Consider the following 26861-nt stretch of genomic DNA (forward strand, 5'->3'; position numbering starts at 1 on the left):
AAAGAGGAATAATGTACCACAGGTTTGATCAGCATGACCAGGGTTAACAATATCCCAAATTGAAAAGATAACTATTGTCTCAGTAGTAATGGGCCACATAAATTGTTTATCCAAAGCCTAAAGAAGCTGAAAAGGGTACAATGTGCTGCCCTGTCTGTTGTACCCATGATAATTTGAGTGGTTTGGGTCTTTTCCCTGGAGTGTGCTGCTGTTTCCCAGTTTGCCAGAGATTTCTATGTGACCTTGAGAAAAACATTATGGGGAATGTTTTGAAAAACATGAAATCTGTATATATGCAAAATATGAATCAGAAATCTGCAGTGGAGCTCTGGATATGCAGTGTGTTAGTGCCACAGGTCCCTGTGCGTAGCCATACTGTCTTGTAGGAGTGCTAGCAAGTCATTAGTAGTTTTTAGACTTCCAAGCATCTCAGTGCCAAGGGTCATGCAGACAGATGATTAGGAGCATCTTTCCATCCTTATAGATTGTTATCACCTTTCCATTTATCATCGTATTTGCTCACTGTGTTCTCCCAATGAAACAGCTTTAGACACTCCTAAGAAAAATCTTTATTATCCACTACCCTGAGCATAAAGTTCATTACTGAGAAGTCAATTTTGCTCCAACTCTCACATGAATAGTCCCAGTGAGACTGTGCCTCCATTCCCACCTCGCTCAGGATATCTCCAGATGCAGCCAGAGGCTGATGCAACTGGAAAGGTTTCATGGTACCTCCCTTCAAAATAGCTTTTTTGTGACCTTTCTGTGAGGACCCAGAGGAGCTATGTAATATTAAACCCTCTCTGTGCAATCATATCTAACTCTAAATATTTGGTTACTGATTTGTCCCTGATTCACCTCTAGGTGCTATGCCAAGTCCATTACTTTTATCTAATCAAAATGGTAGCCGTGTTTAACACATACATCTTCCTTCTTTGAAGCACTTAATAAAACAATAAAAAAATGAATCCTGAAATCTTCTCTTTGACAGGTATTATTCTAGTTTTGCAGAGAAGGAACTTTAGAAGGTCAAAAGCCGCAATGTGAGCACTGTGTAATGATGTGTAAAAGTACAATAGCTGACTTGCCCACGGTAAAAGAGGAGCCAATGCTGTGGCTGGTATGAGACTCCAGTTCCTGTACTCTGAACAAATGCCTCTTTCACAATCAGACCATGGCTGATTTTCATTACAAACTTCAATTTGTAAACTCTTCAAGAGTGTATTTTACATGAGTTTCTATTGTACATGCTGTCATTAATAATTAGGAACAATTCCTAAGCCTGTCTTATTTGTTCAAAAGGTTTATAAAAAATCAGGTTTCTAAAATGGCAGTATTTCACTGTTGATCAGGACAAGAAAAAAAGTGCTACTGTCTTTATTCAAATTAAAAGTTCAGGAGACTTGGCTACAGAAGAAGCAGCAAAAGCAGGCAGCCACAGATCTCTTCAAGGCAGCCTCACGCAAGCATTGCACTAACCATGTGTAAAGAGTTGTGTACATCTGAGAAAAGACTCATTTCCTCTGTCAGATGCAGACCTTGAGAAAACTGCCACAGGTCCTCCCAGAGGGAAAAAAAAAAGTTTCTGAAAAGAAATGTAGCTCAGTTTAAAATCTCTTGCTGGATATGAAACTCCTACATTAAATTACTTGAGACCTAACTGAGCCTGATGAGTTGACAGCTGTGTGCTACTGGCCTCCACTCCAAATTAGTGCAGTTATTGCAAGTAACAAACAGGAAAGTAGACAGTGTGTGTAAGAAGTGGGAGAATCTCCCATAAAAGGAAAGGGGTTTACATCCATGGAAAACAACAGGAAATTAGTCCTCTCAACGTGAGGATGAAGCAGGAAACTGAATCACCTTCTTTGGACTAGAACATTGCAAGGTTTCGGCTCCGCTAGGAAGGAGCGTGTCTGCAGGATCCTCAACATGAAAGCACAGCACAATCATGTCCCTTCTTGTGGAAGTCTCATTGTTCATCTAATGTGACTGTTAGCCTCGGGGGACACAAAGAACATCTTAGAGCTTGCTATATAGATTTTAAATAGTCTTCCATCTCAGTATGCAAGGAGAAAGAAAGTCTGAGCACTTGTTAAAAAGGATTTAAAATGGAAGGTTACCAAAACAAGGCTTGCACGATACACTCTGCAAAACTCTTCAGCCCATAGACAGCAAAATAATACATGTTTTTATCCTAACTCCATATAGGATTTTGCATGGTCTAGTTGAAATTCAAACATGTAATTTGGGGTGAAAGTTCTGTAGCTTTTTACATTGTTCTAATGTGTGCACAGGGAATAAAACTGTCCTAATTGAGCACTGAGGGATTCTTCCAGGACATGACAGTCCTTGGGTGACAAAGACCAGTGTATGTCATTCCTGCATATAGATCTAGACATTAGGAACACCTCAACATAGGCAGGGAGTGAGCTGCTGCTCTCAAAATATCCGTGAGCTCTCCTGCTCTGCAACATTATGGTGTGTATGGGGACTCTGCAGGTGGCAATTATTTTTTAGTATCATTACCTTACATCTTCTGTTTTCCTCCCCAAAGAAAGCTCATCTGTCTGCAAAAATTGTGTTAGGAGTTTAACAAAATAGTTCTCCATGCAAGTCTTCTGTCTCATCCCCCCAGAAAATAACCCTGGGTAGACCTTGAATCGTAGATATCTGTAAAATACAGAATTTTTAGCATCATTTAAGAGAAAGCCTAACAAATTTATATTTCTTCTTTCCACACAAAGGTGTTTCAAGGGAATAGCAATCCCACTGAGGTTGTTTACAGACCTTTTGCCAAACCAGTTCTAACACGTTTTGTACGAATTAGACCTGTGTCTTGGGAAAATGGAGTATCGCTGAGATTTGAAGTTTATGGCTGCAAGATAACAGGTAGGTCTTGGGAAGGATTTTAACACCGAGGGATTTTATTATGTTTATGCTGTGGCTTTTATTTTTATGAGTGAAATGCATCTTTCCTATTTCCACAGAGCTCTGAATGTTAAAAAAAAAAAAAAGGAAAGGAAACAAAACACAACAGTCCAAAAATCCGGTGTTACTAGAATGTTGTTTTGGCATTATCTTTTAAGTGTTCAGCTTTAGAAATTGGGGGGGAGGAAAGAAGGTTTAATTTCTTGCAACTATTTTACAGTTTTGTGCAAAATACCTGAGTTACACAGATATTTTGCAAATTCCCATCTTGTTTTTCCTTCCTAGCCCTCCAGTCCCTCTCTCTCATGTCTGCTATTTGAAGGTAGTTCTCAGCAGGTTTCCCAAGGAGCAAGCATACATAATTAGATTTAAAAGCATTGCCAGGTACAAACCCTTACATCTGAAGCATTTTCAAGCAAGTAGACCTATATAGTCAGGTTCCCACTAGTGATCAGTATTGGAATGTAATTCCATTATATCACACAATTAACTACCAAAATAACTGTCCAAAGTGCTTTCTGAAGTAACAGCAAAAGGCATTCATTATCATCAAAATACTATCTTGAAAAAAAAAATAGAAATAGGCACAAGCAATAGGCACAAGCAAGAATTTTTTTAAGGCCTTTTTTCTAGTTTTAGGATTTCTTTAACTCCTACAAAATGGACGCATTTTTAAATGTAAAGAAAAATTACAACAAGTTACACATTAAAAAAAATGTTTATGATTAAATAATTTTTACAAAGCTGATTTTTCAAAAAAACATATCCAGTCCCATTTTAGAGTGCTTAATAGAGTTCATTTGCACTAATTTTTACTAGTTCTATAGATTTTTTTTTTCCTCTTAAGGTGTTTCTTTAATCTTGAAAATATATCTTTGGAGTGGTTTTCATGCAACAGGAAAATAAGATTACTATGTTATAGTATTCTAGGTCATTCTATAAAATCTTTTTTCCAATTAGATAAAGGTAATATCAGCAGAACTCCTGTTACAGTCTACGTTGGAAATCTTTCTTCCTTGTTAGCAGCTTTTTCTGCTTCTAATTTATGTTTATTTGGGACCATAAAAGAAGCAATTATTTAGAACAAAGAAATACAATAAGTCTCGAGGACAGCAATACATTATATTTTACAGCAAGATTTCCATTTCAAATATTAGCAAAACTAATTAATCTGCAATCAGGTTTTGGGTCATTTTGGAAGTTTTCTCCTAGGGCAATATTCACAAATTCAGATGTGACCCTGCACTTTTTTCCTGAGCAAGAATAATAGAAAACAAGACTAGAATAGATTTTTTGATCCTTTTGGTTCCCATCAAGCCAGAAATACTTGTGGTATTTTGGTACTTCCTGCCAAAACTAGGATGCACAAGTTTCAACAAATGAAAATTATATTAAAATCCCACTTCTGTTTTGTGTTTTTTTATATAAGAAAGGATATAAGGAACTGCTTATGATAGTTGAACTGACTGATATGTCCTGTTTCTGTTTTTATGCTCATTCAGATTAATTATTTATTTGGGGTTTTTTTCTCTGTAGATTATCCCTGTTCTGGGATGCTTGGTATGGTGTCTGGGCTCATTCCTGATTCTCAGATTACTGCCTCTACTCAAGTTGATCGAAACTGGATCCCAGAAAATGCTCGACTCATAACAAGCCGTTCAGGTTGGGCGCTGCCACCAACTACGCATCCATATACAAATGAATGGCTTCAAATTGACCTTGGTGAAGAAAAAAAAGTGAGGGGCATAATTGTCCAAGGGGGCAAGCACCGAGAAAACAAAGTATTCATGAAAAAATTCAAAATTGGCTACAGCAATAATGGATCAGATTGGAAAATGATCATGGATTCCAGCAAGAAGAAAATAAAGGTAAGGAGGAAAGAGCTGCACTGAAAAAAATTAGTTCCATTAAAAAAAAAAAAAAAAAAAAAGAACCTTGATTTTTTATAAATCTATCTCTGGCCTTAGTTGGGACACAGCTGGGATGAAGCTCAGCAGGAAGACTTCTGAAACAGCAGCAGCCCTGTAGGGACGCTGTGGTAATGGTACCAAGCCTGAGTGCAGGAGCTGGCCTTGGGATACATCTCATCTGTGGAAAAGGTTTTGTTTATTCAACAGCTAATTCAGACAATTTCTGTTAAGGGTGGTGTGCTTCTGTGGCCCCTGGGTAACTCCAAAATCCCATGCAATGGTAATATGCAACACTGCTGAAAAAGTAGAGCTTCCTCTGCGGCTTTTCCACTGACACTGAATTACTTTTCCTTTGCTTCTTTTTTGTCCAAGCTGTAGAATGAGAATGGTGTTATTTAATCCAACCTGTTGGATTTCTGAACTGCCGGTAGAATGTTCTGAGAGCTTCACAGGCTCTCCGTGGTGGTCTGATCCAAGCCCCTCTGAAAGTGATGGTGGCTTTGACTAGTTATCCCACCCTAAGTGAAAAGTACCATTTCACAGTCACAAGTGAAGCATTTTGGAGGTTGTTTGGGGAAAAAAAAGGGCTACTGATTCATAGACCCAAGCAGAACCTGCAAGACATTTACAGAGGAGGGCCAAATGAATTGCTGGGTTAGACACCAAGGAAAAGGAGAGTGGCCCAGAAAGGTTTCTGGGAATGTACATATTTTGGTTTGTCTTTGAATGTAGGCTTTTGAGGACAGGACTGTTTAGGTTATTTACCCCAAATCCCACTCATTAGGTCTTCTATCCCATTCTGTTATCATTGGTCACAAAGTGCATTTTTGCCTTGAGAGGCATAACCCTATTTTAGTTATACATATACCCTGTTCCTTGAGGAAACCAGTGGGCACACAATCCTATTAAGGAGCCAGTGCTGCACTAATGGGATGACCAGGGAATCATATACAAAAATGTCCTCTCAAAAGGCAGATTGGTGTGGTGCTTGGCAGATGGGAATCCTGAGAGTGGCTCCATATCTCAGCTGTGTTAGTCTGAAAATTAGATGTAAAAGCTGTTTTGCTATATAGACTCATCCTTTGGACAAACCTGTTTCCTTAAAGGAAAAGCTGAGTGGGCCCATGGATGTAGCTTTTCCAGGCACATTTGGTAAATATTGGACTTCATTCTCTCCTGTTTTAATCTCACTGAATATGTCTGCATTTTCTCACTTCTCATCACTTTTCATCATTTGTTTTTAGGGATTAAAACTAAATGAATTCAGCCTTTGCAGTCAGCTCCTTTCTCTTGTTACCATGAGTTTTGACTTCATCATAAAGTGTGAAGAGAGTGTAAATCAACAATGGTATCTAACCATTTTCTTTCTAAAATAGATGTTGTTTTGACATGTACTTCTACACTGTGGCTCAACCAGGGAAAAAAATAATGCCATATGCTTTCAAAGCAGTGCGCCGTCTGCTGCTTGGCTTTCTGTTTTCTAATACAAGCACTTGCCATCATTGTCAGAAGTTAGCAGTTTGACAGGAAAACTAGTGTTGCTAACTAACGCACTGAGCCCATCCTCAGCTTTCATCACTACCAGAAATTAACTTTCAAGATTAATGGAATGGAGAGGGCTGGAATTCAAATCTCTTGTGGCATAATTATAATCCTTCCCAAAAATTCAAGACATTTAATAAACTTTCTTCTGAAGCACAACTTTTCTGTAAAGATAATCAGATAAATCCTATTATTTGGGAGTCTGAGAGATTTAAAATGTTAATACTGGAATGTAGTCTTTTCAAACGTAAGTGGAGCTGGATGGGACAGCATTCTATAATGAGTCACAGCAGGAATGTGGATTAGAAACAGCCCTGTTGTATGAAATGAAACACATCGTTTCACTTGGTTAAAGTCTTGACTTTCAATAAACAAACACTGCATTTTAGGAAAAGAGCAAAGGCAAGCTAAACATAACAACAGAATATGTCCAAAGGGTAGAATATCACCTTGTTTCTCAACATGATCTTGTCATCCATGCCTGCAAGCTCCTTTGACTCAGACTACCATAACTCTTTCTTCTGTGGCAGACCCAGTTTCTGCTTTTTGTGAATGTGCAGCAAGTTTCCCCCGTTAGCCTCGCTCAAGCACTCAAAGGAGTTAACATCACTCAAAGCTTCAAACAACCATGCAGAACCCCATTTTCATCTCAAGACACAATTTGTATTTCTTCTCCATGGTCTTACTCAATCCTACTTGATAAAGTGGTCTTTCTATTTCATGCTTCTTTCCTCCTTCCACTTACCTATTGATAACTTTTTTTGTTTCTTGTTGGTTTTTTTTTCACATCTTCTCTCATTATTTCTGGTAAAGGAAACTTCTGACTATCCTGCCATTTGGAAAAATTTTTCTAACATGTTGATTTTGATTTTAAAAGATAGTAGAAATATCTTTTTCCTCTCACCAGTTCAGCTTCTCTTCTGTTTAGTTATTATTTGTTATAATTTCTCTTTGTAACAAAGTAAAACGATTTGTGACATAGCCTGTATAAAAGACACTCACAAATTGAAGTTTTACTGTATACTCCTCTCTCCTCCCCCACAAAGAATATCAGTACATGTTTTAAGTGAACAGTCAAAATTGAATCACAGGCAGCTCTGCACCACAAAGGACAATGATTCAATATAATTATGATTCAATATAATTCTGGATGCCTATTGAATTCTAATGTCTATGTGTCAGTACTCCAGTACTGATGTCTTTTATAAAACAGTTTTCATTATTATATGTTGCTATTAAGACTACTATTAAAAAGGAAGCAAGGATTCCTCACAAACATGTGTCTGTCTACTTTTTACACATAAAATGGCATTAATTCTTTCCTATATGGTAGCTAGCTTTTCTGATCATTTGCACTATTTTGCTATTCAAATATAATAATGTGTAATTGCATGTTAATTAGGTCTGACAAGCTATCTACTTGTAAATTCTTGCCAACTGTCTTCCAGTCACTGGCAGAACACCAGGTCAGCCAGCACCCCTTGAAGCCACCTTGGAGGTACAATCTCCCCTAGGGAACAGGAGCAGAAGCATTCATGTTGAAATTATTTTTTAGTATAGTTGGTCTTAGTGTCCCATCATTATTGACTTTTATGACTGGCACTCTGAGCAACACCCAGAAGGGGTTGTCGACCATAATTGTATTGGTTCATAATGCAGAGGTGTGCAGTAAAAACAAGTAAGATTTTTAGGACTGCACTGAAAATAAAAGCAACAATCAGCTTTACGTACGCTGGTTTTGTGCCTTGGGAAGTACAGCCAGTTTTTCCCCTGACCTCTGTTTTATCTGCTCCCAAATCAATAGGAGCAACCTGTTCCATTGTCTCACCACCCTCATAGTGGTGGTTTCTTCTTGAAGAAGGCTTTGGGTTTTGCAGCCCAAGTTGGAAGTATCTAATAAATAGCAGTAATCCCAAATTTGAACTCCAGCTCAAAGATGGTTTTTAATATTTTGCCATTTATCTAATTCCTAGAAAATAAATGTTGAAAATACTTCACTTTTACTTCATTGTTATATACATCTTCATATTTTGTACTTTGGAGTACTTTCTACATTATATTCTGAAGTAATTTTTTCCCATAAAATAGGGTAAAAATAACTCCTTTTGCCTATCTTGGGTTATAAACCTTTCATGTCAAGGACTTTGTACAGTTAATTCATTCTAAGGACCAATAATCTACATCGAGGCACCCGAGGTATTCTTATAAGTGCAAATTATAACTTGTTCTAAATGCATAAGATCACTGACAAGAGAAGCTGAAGGTATCAAACAAATGCCATTGAGAGCTACCTTATGGCTGAAGAACCCAGAGTGCAACTCAGAGAAGAGATTTTTTTGTCTGAAATGCACTTTTGCTGACCTGCCTTGCCCATTAGATTATATTGCAGTTTTGTCAGGAAGCAGCTTTCCTCTTTCTCTCCTTCTTTCTTTTTATTCTTGTTCAATAGCAGGCTCACTGGAAGAACTCTTGCAGCTACTGTTCCTGGAGTTTAATTTATGCCTTTTGAAATAACTACAACTTGTGAAACTGTCACTAGGGGAAATCAGATTGAAATTTTCTCTTGAATAGTTGGATTATTATTGTAACCACTTAAAAGGTGACAGGATCTTCACCTCAGCCATTTTTTTTTCCCCGAGAAGTGTTGAAAATGTCACCCAGTTAAATCTCAGATCAGAGTGTCATTTAAAAACATGTCTCATTAAACACTTAGCTCTTGTTATGACCCTGATGGATTGATTGCTACTGAGTTTATGAAAAATGAAATGCATTACTTTTCCGAGAAGCTTTAACTATGTATTTTCCATTCTCATTTAGAACGGGAATGCCTGACTCTTACTAAGTGGTTAGAACCTGGCCTACTGCTCACCTAATTCAGAGACTAGAGAATGAAGGGAAAGAGAAGTGGTGAAAAGTTTTTGGTTTGATTTTTTTAAAGAAGCAACATTTGTGATGCTTTGCAGACTTTTGAAGGCAACACCAACTATGACACACCTGAACTGCGGACTTTCGAACCTGTGTCGACAAGATTCATCCGCGTCTACCCTGAGAGAGCCACACACGGGGGGCTGGGGCTGCGGATGGAGCTGCTGGGCTGTGAACTCGAAGGTAATTGCTCTGCTAGAGATGAATGCACTTTATTATTTTCATAAATACATTCTCCACTTGGACTAGTGCTGTGTCTGCACAGGCAGCGCATCAGGCTCTCACTTCCATAACTGCCATTAGTGCTGTGTCTTAGCCTAATCAGTTCCTTCTCTGCAGACATTTGAATATGCCCAAGGCACAAGTATTATTCTTTCTCCCATTCCTGTTTTGAATCACAGTGATATTCTCCACATGGGTTTCTGTTCCCTTAAGCAGCCCTATGATTACACTTTTGAGAAACATAGAGCTATTAGGAGACAATAAAGACAGGAACTTATATTTTATGTTACTATGATACAGCCATGGAAAAGATGTTTTCCGAGAATGCAGAGGGAGCTTTGCACTAAACAGAGCAATTAAGTCCCTTGCTCCTTCAAAGGATGTCAAAGTCACACCAGACAATATGGTGGGCAAAGATTATTTGGCTGGCCAGGCTCTATGCTGTTCCTTTTTTGGGGAGAGAGGAGGCCTTTTTGTTCCTTATCAAACTTGCAAGACTATGTAGGAGAAAAGCAAAGTTTAGACATTTGTCCCTGGACTGTGACAAGAATTCAGGCTTTGATTCTTGCTCTATAAACAACAATTATTTAACTTCATAGATAACTACAGATAACATGATGTGAATTTGAATAATGGATGATGGCATAGTGGCATGGCTTATAAATCACACAGCTTAACAATACACAGAATAACAAACCATGTTATTCAGGGTTTCCTATGATACCTCACATAGAAGTAGCTGAACAGGCTCCCAAAATGAATAGCACCAACTGCTCTGCCTCCATTTCTTTCTCACCATTTCTCCCCTAAGGCGGAAGAGTGGGAGGCATTAGCTGTGAGAACTGATGAGTTCTGTGTTGTTTTTAGTGAAGGCCAGATTGAATAAGTGTGTTTTTACTTGGCCCGGAAAGTGGGGAGGTTGGAAATACTTGTAAGTTCCTGCAGGAAGTCCTCATTTCCTGTGGGAATACTTAGTTCCTGCAAACTATTGTGCTACTTGCTCAGAAAAAAGAAAATCCAGCACCTGCCTTATGTAAATTCACAACCTGCAGGACAAGTCCTTCAGCCATCCAGCTCTTGTAGCTATCTAGGCATCAAGAAGTGGGTCAGTGGACCACCTTACAAGAACACATTGCTCAGTGAGGTGGAAAAAAAGCAAAAAGGGAGACTGACCAGGCAAAACACCCTTACTTTTAGGCAAACTGCAGCAGCAAGTATAATTTTTCCCCAGGGAACATCTGCTTGCATTTGTATTCCCACTGTGGTGTACTTTCGAAGGGTGCTCAACTGTAGATCACCCATGGACAGGTGAGGTCAATTCCCATTTACCTGTGGGAGAAGCATAATAAGAAAACTTTGTTGTATAACTGTATCTTAGGGAGAGAGTTGAATGAAGAGAAGTCGCTTGAGATTTACTGAGCAGGAAAGGAGTTGAGATGAGAAAAGAAGCATGGAGGTAGTCACAGACAGAGGTAAAAATCAGGTCTCCAGCAGTAATGAGCAGAGGGAAGCTTTGTGTGCGCAGAGCATCCCAGGGGGGCTTATATGAAATGATGGCAGAGATGTAGGCAATCTTGAGGTTACACAGGGGCAAAAAGATCAAGATAAGAAGCTTAACTTGGTGTAGAAAGCCAGAAGGAGCTCCCAGAGGAGTTTTTTAAGAGATGTGGGAAACAGAAATTCTGCATAATTCATAATAGGTACAGAACTGTTTCTTTAACTAGGGCTAGATTGTACCTGTAAAGCATAGGTTGGGATCCTGAAGAGCCATATTTCATCCCAGAATATGGCTGCTTCAGAAACTACCATCCCTCCTGAGTTTTTCTGGCCAAGATGTCAGTGCACAAGATCTTATGTGGCCAGCAGGCTCTGGGGTCAGTAGAAGAGCAAAGAAGAATCCAAGGAAGGGATGCATTATTGTATAGTTTATAATGAGAGTAAAACATTGTTAATGAAAATAACAGTAGGTGAGAACAGACAAAAGCCTGAATTGCATTCCCAGAGGGGTTACCTTAAGCCAGAGAACTATACTTGCAGCATAAAACATAAACCTAAACATAACACCAAGGATCTGTATTGTGATTTTCCAGATGTGGTGTGTTTTGCAGATACTGGGGTATAGATATGTTTTTTGGCACCTTGCACAAATCTCAAGTTATTAACTGCAATAGCAAAGGTCAGAATTATACTGGTTATGCAGCAGCTACCGGGAAGTCATCCCCAATGAGAAGCAGGCAGGTGGCCGGGAGGGATGACTGACATCACTGATGTTTTATTTATAACTTCAACAATAACAAAAGAAACTCCTTCCAAATCTCCTCATTGAGCATTAAGTGATTCTACACCAAACTGCCTTCCTGTCACTGTTACCAGGACTATACTCAGATATTTCCTGTCTTACATGTACTCTGCAGAGAGGTTTCTTCAGCAAAGTGGTGAGTGCTGGAGAATTGCTACCTTGACCGTGCACCTCTCTTGCTCCTCTGTTAGGGTCCATCCACAGGCACTTTGGCCTGCAATTAAATTATGGGGTTTCAATCCCTCCCCAAGCCTGTTCTGCTTTGCCAGGTGTTCATTCTTCATTGGTAGAAACAACCAGTGAATTGACAGCCCAGGGCTTTGCTGCCCAGCTCAGCTCATCCCTTGAGCTCAGATACAGCAGAACACCTTGGCGCAAGGAAGTAGAACAGACACGTCCTATTGGAAAGAAATACTAACTAACTTGCAAAGTAGAGCTGCTCCTTTCCTCAGCTACAGCACATGAAGACAGCGTATGGTGCTCATTAAACTGTTACTGCCAATTGCACGCTGATTCTCCAGCACGTTTTAACTGCACAACTGGGTTTTGTTTCAGCTCCTACCGTTGTCCCTACTGTTTCTGAAGGCAAACCTGTGGATGAGTGCGATGATGACCAGGCAAACTGTCACAGTGGCACAGGTGATGACTACCAACTGACAGGTGCAGAAACCATCCTCATTCCATTGCAGCTTCACTGTAGCTCATATCCATCACCAGTTACCAGCTAAACGTTTGCACTGATTTAATCACTCAACATAAGTGGGCATTGGTATGCAGTTCGTATTGTCAGTGCTGTCAAAACATAGGCATCTGCCTTTTACATATGACAATACTTTTGATTGTTTCCTCAGCTATGTAATTTTTGAAGCAAATAATAGTGACTAGCTGGAAGAGAGGGCAATTTCTTTGAGCAGGAATTGTGTCTAATCAAATGTCCTAATCAAACTTTCTCTTATTATGAAAAAAGCTGGACAACCTTTTGAGGTTTATTGTCTGACACTGAAGAACTCAAAATGAAACATTGTTTAGGTTCAAGATACATATACACTTCCATACCTAAAATTTAGTACAGGACTCAAATCTAAGCCCCAAACCTTTCCCAGACAGAAACAAAGCAGATTTGTTTCATCAAAGCATGCTCACACATATGCAGCCAGAAATATTTCCATGAGCTTCCTCACCAGCACTGCATTACAGTCACAGAGGGCCTAATGTTCTTCAAGCTGCCATCGCTAGCAGAAAAATAGGAGGGGACAGACATAACATGGTCTGCATCTGGAAGGGAGGAAGCTTGCTAGTTTTCATGTTTTCCCACTTTTGCAGCCGACACTGCACCATTATGTTTTTGATCTCTTCTTGGAGGTCACTTGCTCTACAAATCTCTGGGACTGTTTGATGAGATCTTCCTGTAGCAAATCTATACATTTACAGTAATTGAGCTTATTTTTGGACACAGCAACACAATCTATTTCATCACTGCTCCCTGGAGTGCTTATCTAATAAATGTGTATTGCTTCTTACATCCATGATATAAAATAGCATTAAAATCAGGCAGTATCTGTCCAAGTGGACATTGGGAAACCTTAGGTAAGAGACTGGCTCTTTGGAAGCAGCCAAGTAGAACATCCACCAGCAGGTACAAATGAAAGTGCAGTTTCAGCATCAAACCCTTTTTGAGCTTTGCCAGTGTCTCCTGTAAATGAATGTTGCAAATCATAAATTGAAAAACAATTCTTGAGCGGAAAAGACACTGCACGGTCACTGTCACTGCTTTTCAAATCAGTGTCCCAGATTAATTTTAATCTTTTTGGAAACAGCCATACAGGGAGTCTGATAAAATAGTCTATATTGTGTTAAGGTAGCTCAGAAAACTCAGTGTTACTAAACATTGTAATGTATTTTTTTTTCTGAAAGCAATGAGCCAGGTCAGGAATTGCTGGCTCTTGCTGCAAAGCCCTACTCTGGGGACTGGCTTGCAAAGCCCAGTAGGTAGAGACATATTTCACATAGATGGAGGTTGTGTGAGGGGAAGGAGACAGATCTTAGCAAGCACCTTCCCTACTCACTCATAGTCTCTGCACTGCAGGGAGCTTGGGACTGCATCCCACATGTCTCTAAGGGAAAGCTTATTGAGTAGAAGAAACTCCCTCTGGCAATTTTTGCAGGTTGTGCTTTGGGAGCAGTTTATAATCTCTAAGACAGGGGAACAGTCACCAGCCTTCCTGAGCACCAGCTCATTTGGGAATCTGAACATGTTTCAGTACTAAAATTGAAAATTACTACATTGTCCTTCTACGAAAATGCAGACATTGAAGTATAATTCACTACTACACCACCTAGAAACCCTGAGCAGTGCATGTCCAGTTGTTCTGGACACTAGAAACATTGCACTGGACATATGGTGTTACTTAAAATGCTAAAATGTGCAGAAGTGATTTTACTAATAATTGCATTGTAAACATTCTTTTCTTCCTCTAAAATGCATGGAAGGAAAGTATGTAAGTTTTGTGGCCCATAAAGGACATCAAGGCTGTGCAGTGAAGACTTCATCAGGGTCTTACTCTCTTATCCACTACCACTGAGTGTGGTGTCTGCATCCTCATGAGTGCCAGCTAGAGTCACTTCCCTGATAGCACTTGCACATATGTGAATATCACAGTGAAGCCTCCCTTGCAATTAACTGTAATTGTGCTGTAGGCCAGATTCCTTCCTGCTCTATTTGGACCCCATACAGAGCTACTCTATTTGTGTGGCTTATAGCATTTCCCATCAGATCATTCTCACAAACATAAAGCTGATATAGCTTGGGCATTCATTCTCATTGGAAGTCATCATAGTCATCCCTTCTATAAGGTTTTAAGCATTTGCTTGCTGGAGAAAAGAGAAGCCATTGACTGGTAATCAGCACCCCACTGCGCATTTATAATTGTGCTAATTTACTTTTTGTTTCCTTTATCAATATGAGGCTTGCTTTAAAAAGTCAAGTATTTTAAATATGTCAATTAGTGAGCTTAGGAGAAGGCCATGACCCCACTCACCCTTTGTTCATCTGCTTGAAGAAGAGAAAGGGGAAGTCCTCAATTTCTCCTGCTCTTTGAGACAGAAGTGAAACCTACCTTAGACTGTAGTCAGGCTTCCCATGCAGCTCTCTTGTGAGCTGGTCACACAGCACAGCTAGGAAGCAATGCAGAGGGGGGACCCAGCATGGCAGAGGCTGAAGGACCTCACGTCCCTTATAGGAGATAGAGTATGTCAGGGGTGAATGCACAGACTGGTGACTGTTAGGAGGTGCTGCAGAGATCAGTCACTGAATTCCCATGTGATTTGGAGAAAGCTAGTGTCTATAAAAGAAGGATGGCCACAGGGACATGGTGAGGATTGATTAGCTGGTGTTTGCAAGAACTCCAAAGATATATAGCTTTATTTAATGCCAAGTTCTTGTTTTCTTTTTTTGATAAAGGAAACCAGATCTTTAATGTCATGTTTTCGTGCTTAAGCTCACATACTCAGTTACCTACATGTCTAATAAAGATGGTAATATTTCAGATTTATATATAGGATATTCCTAATGACTGCTGTGTCCTTTGTTGTGTCTCATGTATCATGATATGCATAATTTCTTTTCCAGGTGGTACTACAGTGCTGAATACAGAAAAGCCGACAGTAATAGACAATACATTACAACCAGGTAAAAAAATACATATTTTTTTTTGTTCCTAAAAACATAATAAATTCCATACCCAAATTTCAAACCAGAGACAAAATAATGAACTGCAGCACTTCCTGAATTCCCATCCCCTAAAAGTCTCTGAAGTAAAGAAGCATCTGGTCTCTCAGCTCTGTACAGTAAATATTTTATTCCTTTCATCCACATGTAGACACAGCAGAGAACAAGATTTCCTTCTGCATCAGCAAATGCCAAACGCTGACAAAATTAAACTAACTTAATCACACAGTGCACTCTGTTTAAATGTGGCATGTCAGTGACACAAAGTGTGTTTGCAAACTCCAGGAAAACAAAAACAGGGTCACTCAGGCCCACTCACTATTTGTATCCATGGTTTTAGAAAAGTAAGACAAGTAAAGTTTGCCAGTTCTCTCCACCAGGGAGCTGGTAGTTTTACAATATTGTTTTCTGGCAAGTTTTCTCAAAATGGGGTTACATAAACTGCTACCATGAACTTGAAAAAGGAAAAAACAAGTTGTCACTGGCAGTAGGTCTTTTTTACTTAATCAATACAATAACTAGCAGCTTTTAAAATCCTTAGTTTGCTGCTTTCACAGCTTTCATACTATTTTTTTAATATCCTGTACAATTTACTGGGAGTGTGGGAGAGGACAGATTTGGGCAGAAAACCCAAACTCCAAAAACTATGAGCACTAGTTTAAAATCCTTTGCATTAATATTTGTGGAGCAGTAAAGAGGTCAGTTTTCAGTTACTCCCATTTCCTCTATTAAAGTACAGTCAGGAACAGTCTTGCAAGTGATTTATTAACAGGGTGGGTAAGTGTTTAGCATTGTTTCCTCAACCATGTGACACAATTCACTCTTGCTTCAAGTAAAAAAAAAAAAAAAAAGGAACTAATAATGCAAAAGTTTCCTAAAGAAACCTGATTAAGAGATAGAAGTTACTTATTTCAGACATTCTTCCCACTCTGAGCCTCTGTGTTCTGATATTGCACAGGCAAATGCTTTCACTCCCCTCAAAATTTGTCCCCAGGGTCATTCAGTTGGCTTAGTCAGCACACACACTGTTTCTAGCTCTGCCCTGGCTTTATGAGCAGAGGCAGATTGTGGAGTGCTGGTGCAGTTCAGAAATGATCTAGTAGCTTTCTGTTTTCCTGAAATGAAGGAATTTTTTAGGTTTTATAACTATCTTCTTGCATTTAAAGAAACTGCAGATTCCTAACATGCCTCTGTGCAACAGTTTTCTACCCTCCTCCCCAGTGCCAGTTGCATCTGTAGGTTGTGTTTAATACCTTGGGCTTGGGTGGGACTCTCCAGTGACAGATGGACTATTTCTGCCAGAGATTAAGATACCCTCGTTTTCTCTCCTTAATTCCCTCTTGCACCACCTTCACTTACTCTGTGATGAGCCAAGTTTTTTCTCTACTGAAGGGGTTTCTGAGTTCCCTTCAGAGCATGCCAATGTTACTTCCCTGCATTGTGCTGGTAGGAACTGTTTCCTTCCGGGGAATAAGGGACAAGTTCACATCCCAAACTTCAGGCTCCCACGTGGCAGCACATTACAAAGATCATAGAGAGAGATCAGTCAGATGCTAATAAATAAGAATAAGTTTTCCAGAGTCTCCATCTTAAGACATAAAGGTTTCCAGCTGCTTCATAATCCCTCACTGAAAACCTGCCAGAAAGCTCCCAGAAAGGAGCAGAGAGATTACCCTCAACATGGGGAAACCCCTCCTGGCACATAGGTGGTGTAAGCATTTCCTTCTGCTGAATGGGCACAGCTGGACCAGGCTGGCACAATGAAGCACATCAGGGCAAGGGACCATGCAGCAAGGAATGCTACAGCAGCCACAAATAATGTAGTTTAAACTGGCCCTGAAGTTACAGAGCTGCTCAGGGCCCCCCTGGTCTTCAGCTGGTTGAAGATCAGTGCACTCCAGCTCTTTGAGCTGTTCTTAAGCTAAAAAAGGTATGAATTTAACATGTCAAGGACTCAGCATTCAGCTTCAGCCTTAATTCCCTCTTAGGGCTGGTTTACCTTAAGATGCTAATACTCCCTGAGCTCCAATCCAAAGAGCTATTGCAGGTCAGTTGCAGGATGCAGGCTCCGGTAGGCAACCCTGCGTGAGCTACACCACACCAGTGCTGGCCACAGCAGCTTGTGCCGTGGTGGCTGGGGCAGAGATTTACCAGCCCTCTCCGTAGCAGCACCTGCCATGGCACAGGTACTTCTGCAATAGGTGCTAACACCATCCATGTATTGATGTCCTGCTGCCTGCATTCAAGCCTGCAATCACCCCTAATCTTGTTATCCCAGACTAATATGTTTGTGTGTGTCAAAGCCTGAGATTATCCCATTCCAACCGGCTTTCATACACTATGGAAACAGTTAAGAGCAAATAGCTGGAAAGCCTCTGTGTGTAAAATAGTTTTCCATCAAGGAGACTTTTACAGTTCAGTTCAAGGGGACTGAATTGTAAGAAAATAAAAAATAATAATGATTTCAAAGTGCTAAAAATATTTAAAGTTTTGGATTTTTTTTTTATTTTTTTTTTTAAGAAAAGATCTACTTTGCTCCTCAGACTTAAAAAGATGCCTGTAACGAATCTGTTTGTCAAGGTAAATACCTTTCAGGTCAATCCTAAGGCTCACCAACATTTAGTCTTTTTGAAAACATCTCTTTCTATTCCAAAGGACTAATTGAAATGCTTGACTCTTAGCTATTTACATACAGAGCAAGCTGTTTATTTACATTATGTGCTCTCAGCATGTAAGCTCAATCCTTTGTAAAGCAGACTGTTCAAGAAGTATCTTGGTTTTCACAAATGTAATAGCTATTTCAGAAAAATCTTACTAAGAAATCATTTAAAGACAGAATAGATCTGAGTCTCATTTACAGTGGAACAACGCTGCATCAACAAAGGGATATTAAAGCAGTTTGAATTATCATTTGCTATCTTTTAAGATAATTCTGTGCTGCCAGCATAGGTGGTATAAAAAAGGTGAAATGCAAATACAAATCAGACCCAATATACTGCTTTGAAGTGGTCCAAATTATGTTTGTAATTTCCCATTTTAATGTTGATTTACCCTTTGGCAAAAGCATCCTATAGAGAATTTTCATAGCATCTTTAATACCATCATGCTCCTTCTTGCCTTTTGTTGGAGGAGTTATAAAAATATGTCAAAGTCTGTGGGCTATGAAAGATTAATGAACTTGCAAGAAACTCACTCAACTAGATTGTCAAATGACTTTCTTGTTCGTGAACAGTAATGGTTCCAGCTGTGAGCAAGATGTGGTCAAGAAGTACAGCTGTTGGTTATTCTTTGAGAGGATAAATCTGCTTTAATTCAGTATCACGTACCCTACATTTTGAAAAAGCCATATGGGATTTCGTCACACCTCCCTCTCAGATTCTCATTTGAACCTCTGCTATTTGGTTACATAATAGCTGGCTTTCTTCATCTTCTTGATACACACAAGCCCAGACATCAATCACCTATTGGCAGGAGAATTATCCTAGCAGGGGGATGGCCCAGCACTGCAGAGGGAGCCCACCAAATGCTATTTGTCCCTATTTTCCTTCCACCAGAGCTGCCAAGCTAGAGTTCAAGGACAAAGAAGAGGACAGATTGCTGGTACCTTACTGCGAGCTACTGAGCTCCCTGGGACCTTTAATAGAAATGTTGAACTATTCTGTCTTGCTGGGGCAGATCCCTTTTCTGTATGACTAATGAACCTATCCTGATGCTACAAGTGTCTATTATTAATAGGCTAGCAGGTCTATTTTTCCTTTTTATGGGTCCCTGAGAGAGGCATTGGAAGAGACAGAACAGACAATAAGATGTAGCATGTTTAAGGAGCCCATAACATAAGAGCACTCTGAAATGCCTTGCCTCTGACCTTCAATACCATAGCTGTGATTGTCTAAGGAATATATTAATACAATCACTTTTAAGAAAACAATAGTAGCCTAGTAAGGAATAGCTGAGAGCAGGTTACTGGTCAAACTCTGCTCAATTTCAGGGGATTCTCATGAACTCGTGCATAGAAAAAAGTTCATTTTTATGCTACAGCCGTCTGGGAGTCCAAAGCCGAAGGAACACAGGCATGGCCAAAGCATATCAGACTTAGGCTGTTTGCCAATTTCCTGGACTATATATTTCAAATGAAAGTGTCAGAAATTCTTTATTAGATGGTGCTGTGAAATTTAGCTCTGCTTTGAAACTCTCCTCCTAATCTCAATGTTCAGAACTGGCTCCAAACCTTGGAGAAAAAGGCTTTTGTCACTCCCCGCACTTTAGAATTAACAATTATATTCTGGATATTTTCCTTATCCGTTTCAGTGTCCATTTCTCTTTGAATTATGTTCAGCCTTAGCAGGATTTCAGGGAAGCAAGTATCATTCACATCATAAGAGAATTTTTTTCCTTTAATCCACATTGAACTTCACTGGCTATCTCACAGCTCTCAGGCTATGAAATGAAGAAAACAGAATATTGTCATCTTCCTTCTCTGGATTCTTCACCCATTTACATACTTCTCCTGTGTCTTCTGCTATTTATTTTTATTCAGAGCTGAACAATACCAGTCCTTTCAATCTCTTTGTGCTATGTGCTCATTTATGCTGTGTGGTATCTTCAGATTGATGTGATCTATCTACCACTGTTCTCCTTTCTTTTGCTTTGAATACCACATAGGCTATCCCTAGCTTTGCATTTTATAATCCTTCGGGATTAATAAGATTAATTTTGTTTTAAATTTTCCAAGACCTTTCTAAAGTTCTGTTTCATGGCTCTGATGTCAAAGACATGCAATATAGCTCTCCCTAGGCCTCCTGGAAAATGAAAGACTGTTTTTCACAAATTTAAAACCCTTTAATTCATTTCAATATCACTCTGTTTCTTTAAAAACTCCCCTTGATTTTCATATGTCTCCTTTTGGGCAAGATGTCTTTGATCATGGCCCCATTGTCGGAGGGGGGGGGAGGGGGAAAGATATACTGAAGAAAGAAACATAATGGATTGCCTTTCTGCACTCATGTGAGCACAGACTGAGTTCTGCATCTTCAACATTTGAGCCCAAAGACAGATAATTCACTATGATCTGCCCCTTTCCTAGAAAGAGCCAGGGTCCTCCAGGAAACAGCTTTTCTCCACATTGAATTCCTGTGCCAGACATTATCTGTTTCATTCATTTATTCCCAGCTAGGATGCTGCATTCGTGACAAAGTGGAGTAGACCCCTCTGGAGGGCAGCAGGAGGGAGAGGGGAGGCTGGCGGGATGGGGTAGATAAAAGGACAGGGAGAAGAATGGGGGCTCAGTGTGGAGGGATGTGGCAGCACAGCCGAGGTACTGACAGGCACAGGAGAGGGGCAGGAGCTGCTGTACACTCAGACCTCTCTGCTGGCAGAAAGAAATATTCTAGGGGCCAGAGAGAAGAGGGGACAGTGACTGCGACACAGGAATACAGTGGGTTGAGTTAAAACTGTGTCTGGAAGCAAGGACCCTGCAAACAAGGACACAGCAGGCAAGGAGACAATGATAGATGAACCCTTTTAATATCCATTTTGTCTCAATCTGCTCACTTGAGGTTTTTTCTGTGTTGGTAATATTATTATTTTAGTTTACTTTCCATTAAAATGTGGGTTGTGAGTTCAAAAGACTCTCCAGCCTTCCCTGGGCAACTCACTACGTGGAGGTCTTTGCACCTTCAGACTGGAAGAGCTCCACCTCAAAGGACTGGCCAGCCACAGGTCCCAACACACTTCCCATATTTCTCCATATTTTACCACAATAAACAAAACACATTCTAGGGGCTGCATTTTCTTTCCTGGCTTTTTTTAATAATGGGCAAGAAGTAAAAGAACGCAGTTCTTCCCCAGAGCTGATATTGATGGGAGCTCAGAGTCCTTTGTTCTCAGTTTATACTTGCACAGAGCATCTCATTAAAGTAAACCCAAGTTATTCCTTTAATAAGACGTGCGTCATGCCTGAGAAAAGGCTTCAAGGCTTGGTCACATTGCTGTGGGAAGGGTATTGCTCTGCTGGGAGTTGTTCAAGGTGAGGCAAATGTTCCTACCGATAAGGTAGGAACCAAAAGCCCAGAAGATCTCAAGCTGCTTCTGAAAATAAGAAATACAAGGGATTTATATGCTATCTTTGTCTAATCTTTGTATTCAAATTCCAAATCCTATTGAAGAAAATAAGTTGCTATGTATTAAACCTTTGGGCAGAATTGAAGAGAAGCTGAAAACAAGATATTATCTCATCCTGACCATAATACCAGACTTCCCTTGTTTTACATGGAGCTTGTTTTGAAGCTTATTTTGAGTGCATTTGGCAATCAGCCACATTTGTCCCTTTTCTGTCTCAATTTGTCCATTTCAATGCTGCCATCTTGTGGGCCTATGTAACTGTCTGGAAGATGCTGAAATAAGTTTCTTTCTGAAGCCTCATACTATACACTTCACCAGAAATCTTTTCCTGCCAAGGACATTCTGTTAGTGTTTCTGCCCAGGCTTATTTTTGTCCAAATCTTGTTGTGAGTAGTTGTAAAACATTGCACAGTTATGGTACAAATAGGTATTAACGACCAGCAAATATACTTGATCAGTAAGGCCAAGCTTTCTTTTTGAGTCATATATGTTACAGTACTGTTACCAGCTAATGTGGCCAAACCAGAACCATTAATCTAACCACAAAACAAACAAACAAACAAACAAACAAAAAACAAAGCAAAACAAAAAAAAAAGTAAAAAAGAGACAAGAAACAACCACATCATTTACTAGAAATAGTCATTCTTCATCTGTTTCCCAATAGGGCTGCTCTTGCTATGAGTTGCTATGAGTTTCAAGTAGGAATGGGTATGTTAATGGTCAAATGCATGCATTGGGTTTTGAAGTACCAAATCTGAATTATGTGATTAATAATCACATTTCATCCCTCCTTTTCCCTCTTTCTCTGCAGAGCTGCCACTATACAACTTCAACTGTGCCTTTGGCTGGGGATCCCAAAAGACTTTGTGCCACTGGGAGCACGACAACCAAGTGGATTTAAAGTGGGCAATCCTGACCAGCAAAACTGGACCAATTCAAGACCACACAGGTAATCATGATTTCATGATTTAGCTATTTTACACAGGAAGAGGTTTTTCTGTTGTGTATCAACATGCCTTCCAAAACCGGAGGAAAATGAACCATAACTAAAATATGTAGGGTAGCAAAGATGATTCTCTAGGCAACCAAATCTGTAATATGTAGTCACAACTTACCATAATTGTCCTTTCTGTTGGGGAATAAAGATCATTTATTGTCAGGTATTGAAAATATTCCTTTCTTCTGACTTGCCTTTAAATGATGGTGGTAGAATAAAAAATCTGAATGAGCAAATATTCTGCAAATGTCACTTACTAAGCGATGGAGTCACGCATGAACAGACCTCACATCATTCTTGTTTGTAATTACAGGGGCTGCCCACCACAGAAAGCTGTTAGTGAAACTTCCCAGGTGGATGTATTTCCATGCTCTTCTCCTCTCCAGGAGGAGTTGGAGATTATAGTCATCTCTTTGCTCACACACAGTTTTCCCAGAAATATCACCCTGGGAAATTGATTGGTTGGTCTTGTAGTATCTAAGTCACAGCTCTGCATAATTAGGCAATAAATATGCTGCTGGCTAGTGGAGAAGGGAGGGCACTGTGTGACCTGCATAGCCTCTTGCTTTAGTGTTCTTTCTTGCATACGTGCAGAGTAATCAAATGTGCTGAGATGAATCCCCCTTCCCACTTCTGCAACCCCTTTGCCTAATGAGGATGACAAGGAAATTAGACAAAATTGGACTTTAAAAATTCTGAGACACTTTCAATTGAATCTTAAGACAAGTACAGTAGTTTCAGGGAGAAAAAAAAAAAACAACTTATGATACTTTGACTAAAAATGGCATTGTACAAATAAATGACATCAAATTAACTAAATGCAGTTAGCTGAATTGAAGGCTGTAATGGTGAAAAAAAATGATGTAAAGCGAAATGGCTCAGTAGCATCTGACATTGAAAGGAGGTTAAAAGCTATGTTAACCAGAGACTGACAAAATCTAAAAGGCATGCATAAGTAAAGCTCTAATTAAGACAATGAAGACAGAGTTCCTGACCCAGCACTGCAATAATATTCTGGAAATCAGAGCTATCTGCACTTTGCCACCAAGGATTATATAGAGACTGAACCTATCTTCCATCAAGGGACAAAGAAATTGTATTCTTCAAATGAGATTTTGTTGTTTCCACCAGGCCTTGCTAGTGAGAAGCACTAGCTATTTGTTAGCTGTACCCTCATTAAGTCTTACAGGTAGCCCAGTTTGCTCCTTACTTCAGTGAATTTCAATAATTCCAAAATTTTCCTTCAACTCTAAGGGCACTTTCACCTGACAGGTTTGCCATTCACCTTCCAGCAGGTACAGAACTGGGGGGCGAGGGGGTGGTGAACACAGACCATGAGCAGTCTGAAGGGCACTGCTGTCCCAAACGAGCCCATCCATGTCACCATGACACAGCAAGGCCACCCTGTATGCTGGAACAACCAGAAAGAGTAATTCCCAGGCATATCTTGCTCTCTGCTGCCCTTGTATAAAGCTGAAGAAAATCCACAGAAGTGTTCTTCAACAGCAATTGCTTTAAGACAGCAGGATATGCTGTACCTCACTTCAAATTATACATGTTATAATTAAATCTGGCCAGAGTTAGGTCTTCCAACTGAGTCAACATCCCTAATGCTGTGATTATTTTTCTTTTTTCCTCCCTTTGGATTTCCCTGTCACCATTCTTTGATGAGATTTGCACATGTGCTGCCCTCTGCACAGAAGCAAAGTTGGAAACAATGCATAGGCACAAGCACTGCTGCTGAGGAAGCAGAACAAGATGTTACTGCAGTAAAATAGAAAAAAGAAAAAAGAAAAAAAAAAACTACATTTTCTTGGCAATTTAATATAATCTTCCCCTATAAAATTATTTTAAAAAGCAGATATTTCCATGTGCAAATTGGCCAGGATACCTCTGACTGCCCACAGGAAAATCCAAATAGAAGAAAATATATTTGTCTCCTGCTAGAATAAATATTTCCCTTTTCCCCTTATTAGTCCCACTCCTTCCATCACTGTGTATTAACCCACTCATTTTTGCACTTGGTTCACCTGATGTCCTTCTTACACTTTCCAGACTAGCAATGCTCATTGTCCCTTCTTCATTGGTGCAGGACTATACCATGACCATCCAGCATACATTATTTCAAATGAAATTCAAGAATATCATCTGTAAGCAAAGACCAATACTGAGAAAACATCACCCTTCCAAACCATTTTATTTCACCTCTTTTTACTTCTCTTAAAGATACATATACTTATTTCAGCATGTGAGAAGTAGTATTTCTTATTATTACTTTTCTCCTTCCTATTTTCAAAATAACTTTATACCAATGTCAGTAAATGCTATCTCCATCCTTTTGTGTGAGTGCATTACACATGCAATCTGTACACATGCAAACTTCCTATTTTTGCACCATAATTCTTTGCAAAGCAGATGTTCAGAGGCTGACTGGAATGGATGTCTGGCTGGTGTAAATCAGAAGCACTTCTCTGTAGTCAGTATCTTACTTAGCAATTTTCTGTTACCAGACTAATCACACTCCCACGTGTCTCTTTCCCAGTGTGATTAAGCAAGTAATTTTCCAAGTAAAGGGTATTAGGTATTCAGATTTCAATATGTGTAAATCCATTACGCTCTTCAGAAAATACCAGTCATCATCTTACTTGTTCAGGAAGCAGCTCACAAATATACAGAGCCCAACATATTATTGCCAAAATCAAGGGAGTAACTCTGGCATCATTTGTGGCAACACTCAGACTCTGTTTCACAGCAGTGTTTAGATCTCAGTTCCTGATCTCTGACCATGGCTGTTCAAAGCTATTTTATCTTCTAATGTTCTTCCCATTCTAATCTTGTCTTCTTGAGCATAGATTACTTAAAGCAGAGATTAAAAATAGCTCTTTGTACAGTTAGCGTAGAGAAGGTCCTGAGGAATTCCTGCCTAGCCTGCTGAACTAGGGGCTGGCTCTCTCCAGGAGGTGCACACTGACTAAAGGACCATAAGCTGTCACAGCAAACATGCTTTTGCCTCCTTCCCTGAGCAAAAGAAAAAGCCTTGCATGTACCATGTAGTGAACTAGTCATAGCTCATTCTGGGCACAAAGCATCCCAATGAACATCAAAGGAGGCTGCCCGAGGAAATAAACCCCTTAGAGCACATCAGCTTTCCTAGAGCACCCAAACCAACACCATCCAGCTCCCTCAGGTATGAGGCTGGACACATCAGCATGGAAAGAAAGCAGAAGGATCAGGGGTGGCTGGGGTGTCTTGGGTAAACAAAGGAAGTGAAAGTGGGTGGCTGTTCCTAACGCAGTCCTTCTGTCACAGTAGGAGATGGCAATTTCATTTACTCGCAAGCTGACGAAAGCCAGAAAGGCAAAGTTGCCCGGCTGCTGAGCCCCGTGATTTACTCACAGAACTCTGCCCACTGCATGACTTTCTGGTACCACATGTCGGGCGCACACGTCGGCACCCTGAAGATCAAACTGAGGTACCAAAAGCCGGATGAATACGACCAGGTGCTGTGGACCCTGAGCGGGCACCAAGCAAACTACTGGAAGGAAGGACGTGTTCTTCTTCACAAGTCAGTGAAACACTATCAGGTGAGCTTGGCTGCTCCTGGCTGAACTAACAGAGCTTAAGACCTTGCTGGTCATGTTTCATACACCATAGCAGAAAATGTCACTGAAAGATTTATGTAGACAGTATTACTCCTACAGATGAGGTGCTGTTGCTGTGACAGTAATAATAGTGGCAAATTTTGTGATGTCTCAGATGACAGTGATACAAGGAATTTGTTATGGAAGGTCAAATAAAGAATTTAGAAATCATTTCTCATCTGTCACAAAACTACATCCTTGCCACAGTTTCAGTGCTGCTGTAAAAGTCTTTAATGAATTTATGACATTATATCAATTCACATTTGAAAGTATAAGTTCATAAAGGCTTGCAGTGCAGATTGGCAGGCCACAATCAAAGTATGTGTAGATGTGGCATCATGGCAAGTGAAGATGTGTGTAAACAACTAATTAAGATATTCTGAATGTTGCAATTGTGTATCAAGAGGAAAGCAATGTGAACATTATCTTATTTTTCCAGGTGGTTATTGAGGGAGAGATTGGAAAAGGAACTGGAGGAATTGCTGTGGATGATATTAAAATTGATAATCATGTAGCACAAGAGGATTGCCGAAGTAAGTATGAATAGCA

At 39.8% G+C, this 26861-nt stretch overlaps 1 protein-coding gene and 1 long non-coding RNA gene across 5 annotated transcripts in view; one reads left to right on the forward strand and one right to left on the reverse strand.

Moving 5' to 3' along the window:
• Window positions 1-26861, forward strand: part of NRP1 (neuropilin 1) — a 112110-nt gene that overhangs the window by 78586 nt on the left and 6663 nt on the right. For 2 of the 4 annotated variants that reach the window (XM_051610515.1, XM_051610518.1), the window contains exons 9-16: window positions 2745-2889; window positions 4465-4796; window positions 9344-9488; window positions 12382-12486; window positions 15455-15514; window positions 22486-22623; window positions 25981-26255; window positions 26752-26845. In XM_051610515.1, the coding sequence (XP_051466475.1) occupies window positions 2745-2889; window positions 4465-4796; window positions 9344-9488; window positions 12382-12486; window positions 15455-15514; window positions 22486-22623; window positions 25981-26255; window positions 26752-26845 (1294 nt within the window). The remainder of the gene's footprint in view (window positions 1-2744; window positions 2890-4464; window positions 4797-9343; window positions 9489-12381; window positions 12487-15454; window positions 15515-22485; window positions 22624-25980; window positions 26256-26751; window positions 26846-26861) is intronic. The other 2 variants (XM_051610517.1, XM_051610519.1) reach the window with 2 other exon arrangements.
• Window positions 1-26861, reverse strand: part of LOC127380903 (uncharacterized) — a 130971-nt gene that overhangs the window by 42858 nt on the left and 61252 nt on the right. The window lies entirely within an intron of this gene.

Source organism: Apus apus, chromosome 2 (genome assembly GCF_020740795.1).
Source record: "Apus apus isolate bApuApu2 chromosome 2, bApuApu2.pri.cur, whole genome shotgun sequence".
Classification (NCBI taxonomy): domain Eukaryota; kingdom Metazoa; phylum Chordata; class Aves; order Apodiformes; family Apodidae; genus Apus; species Apus apus.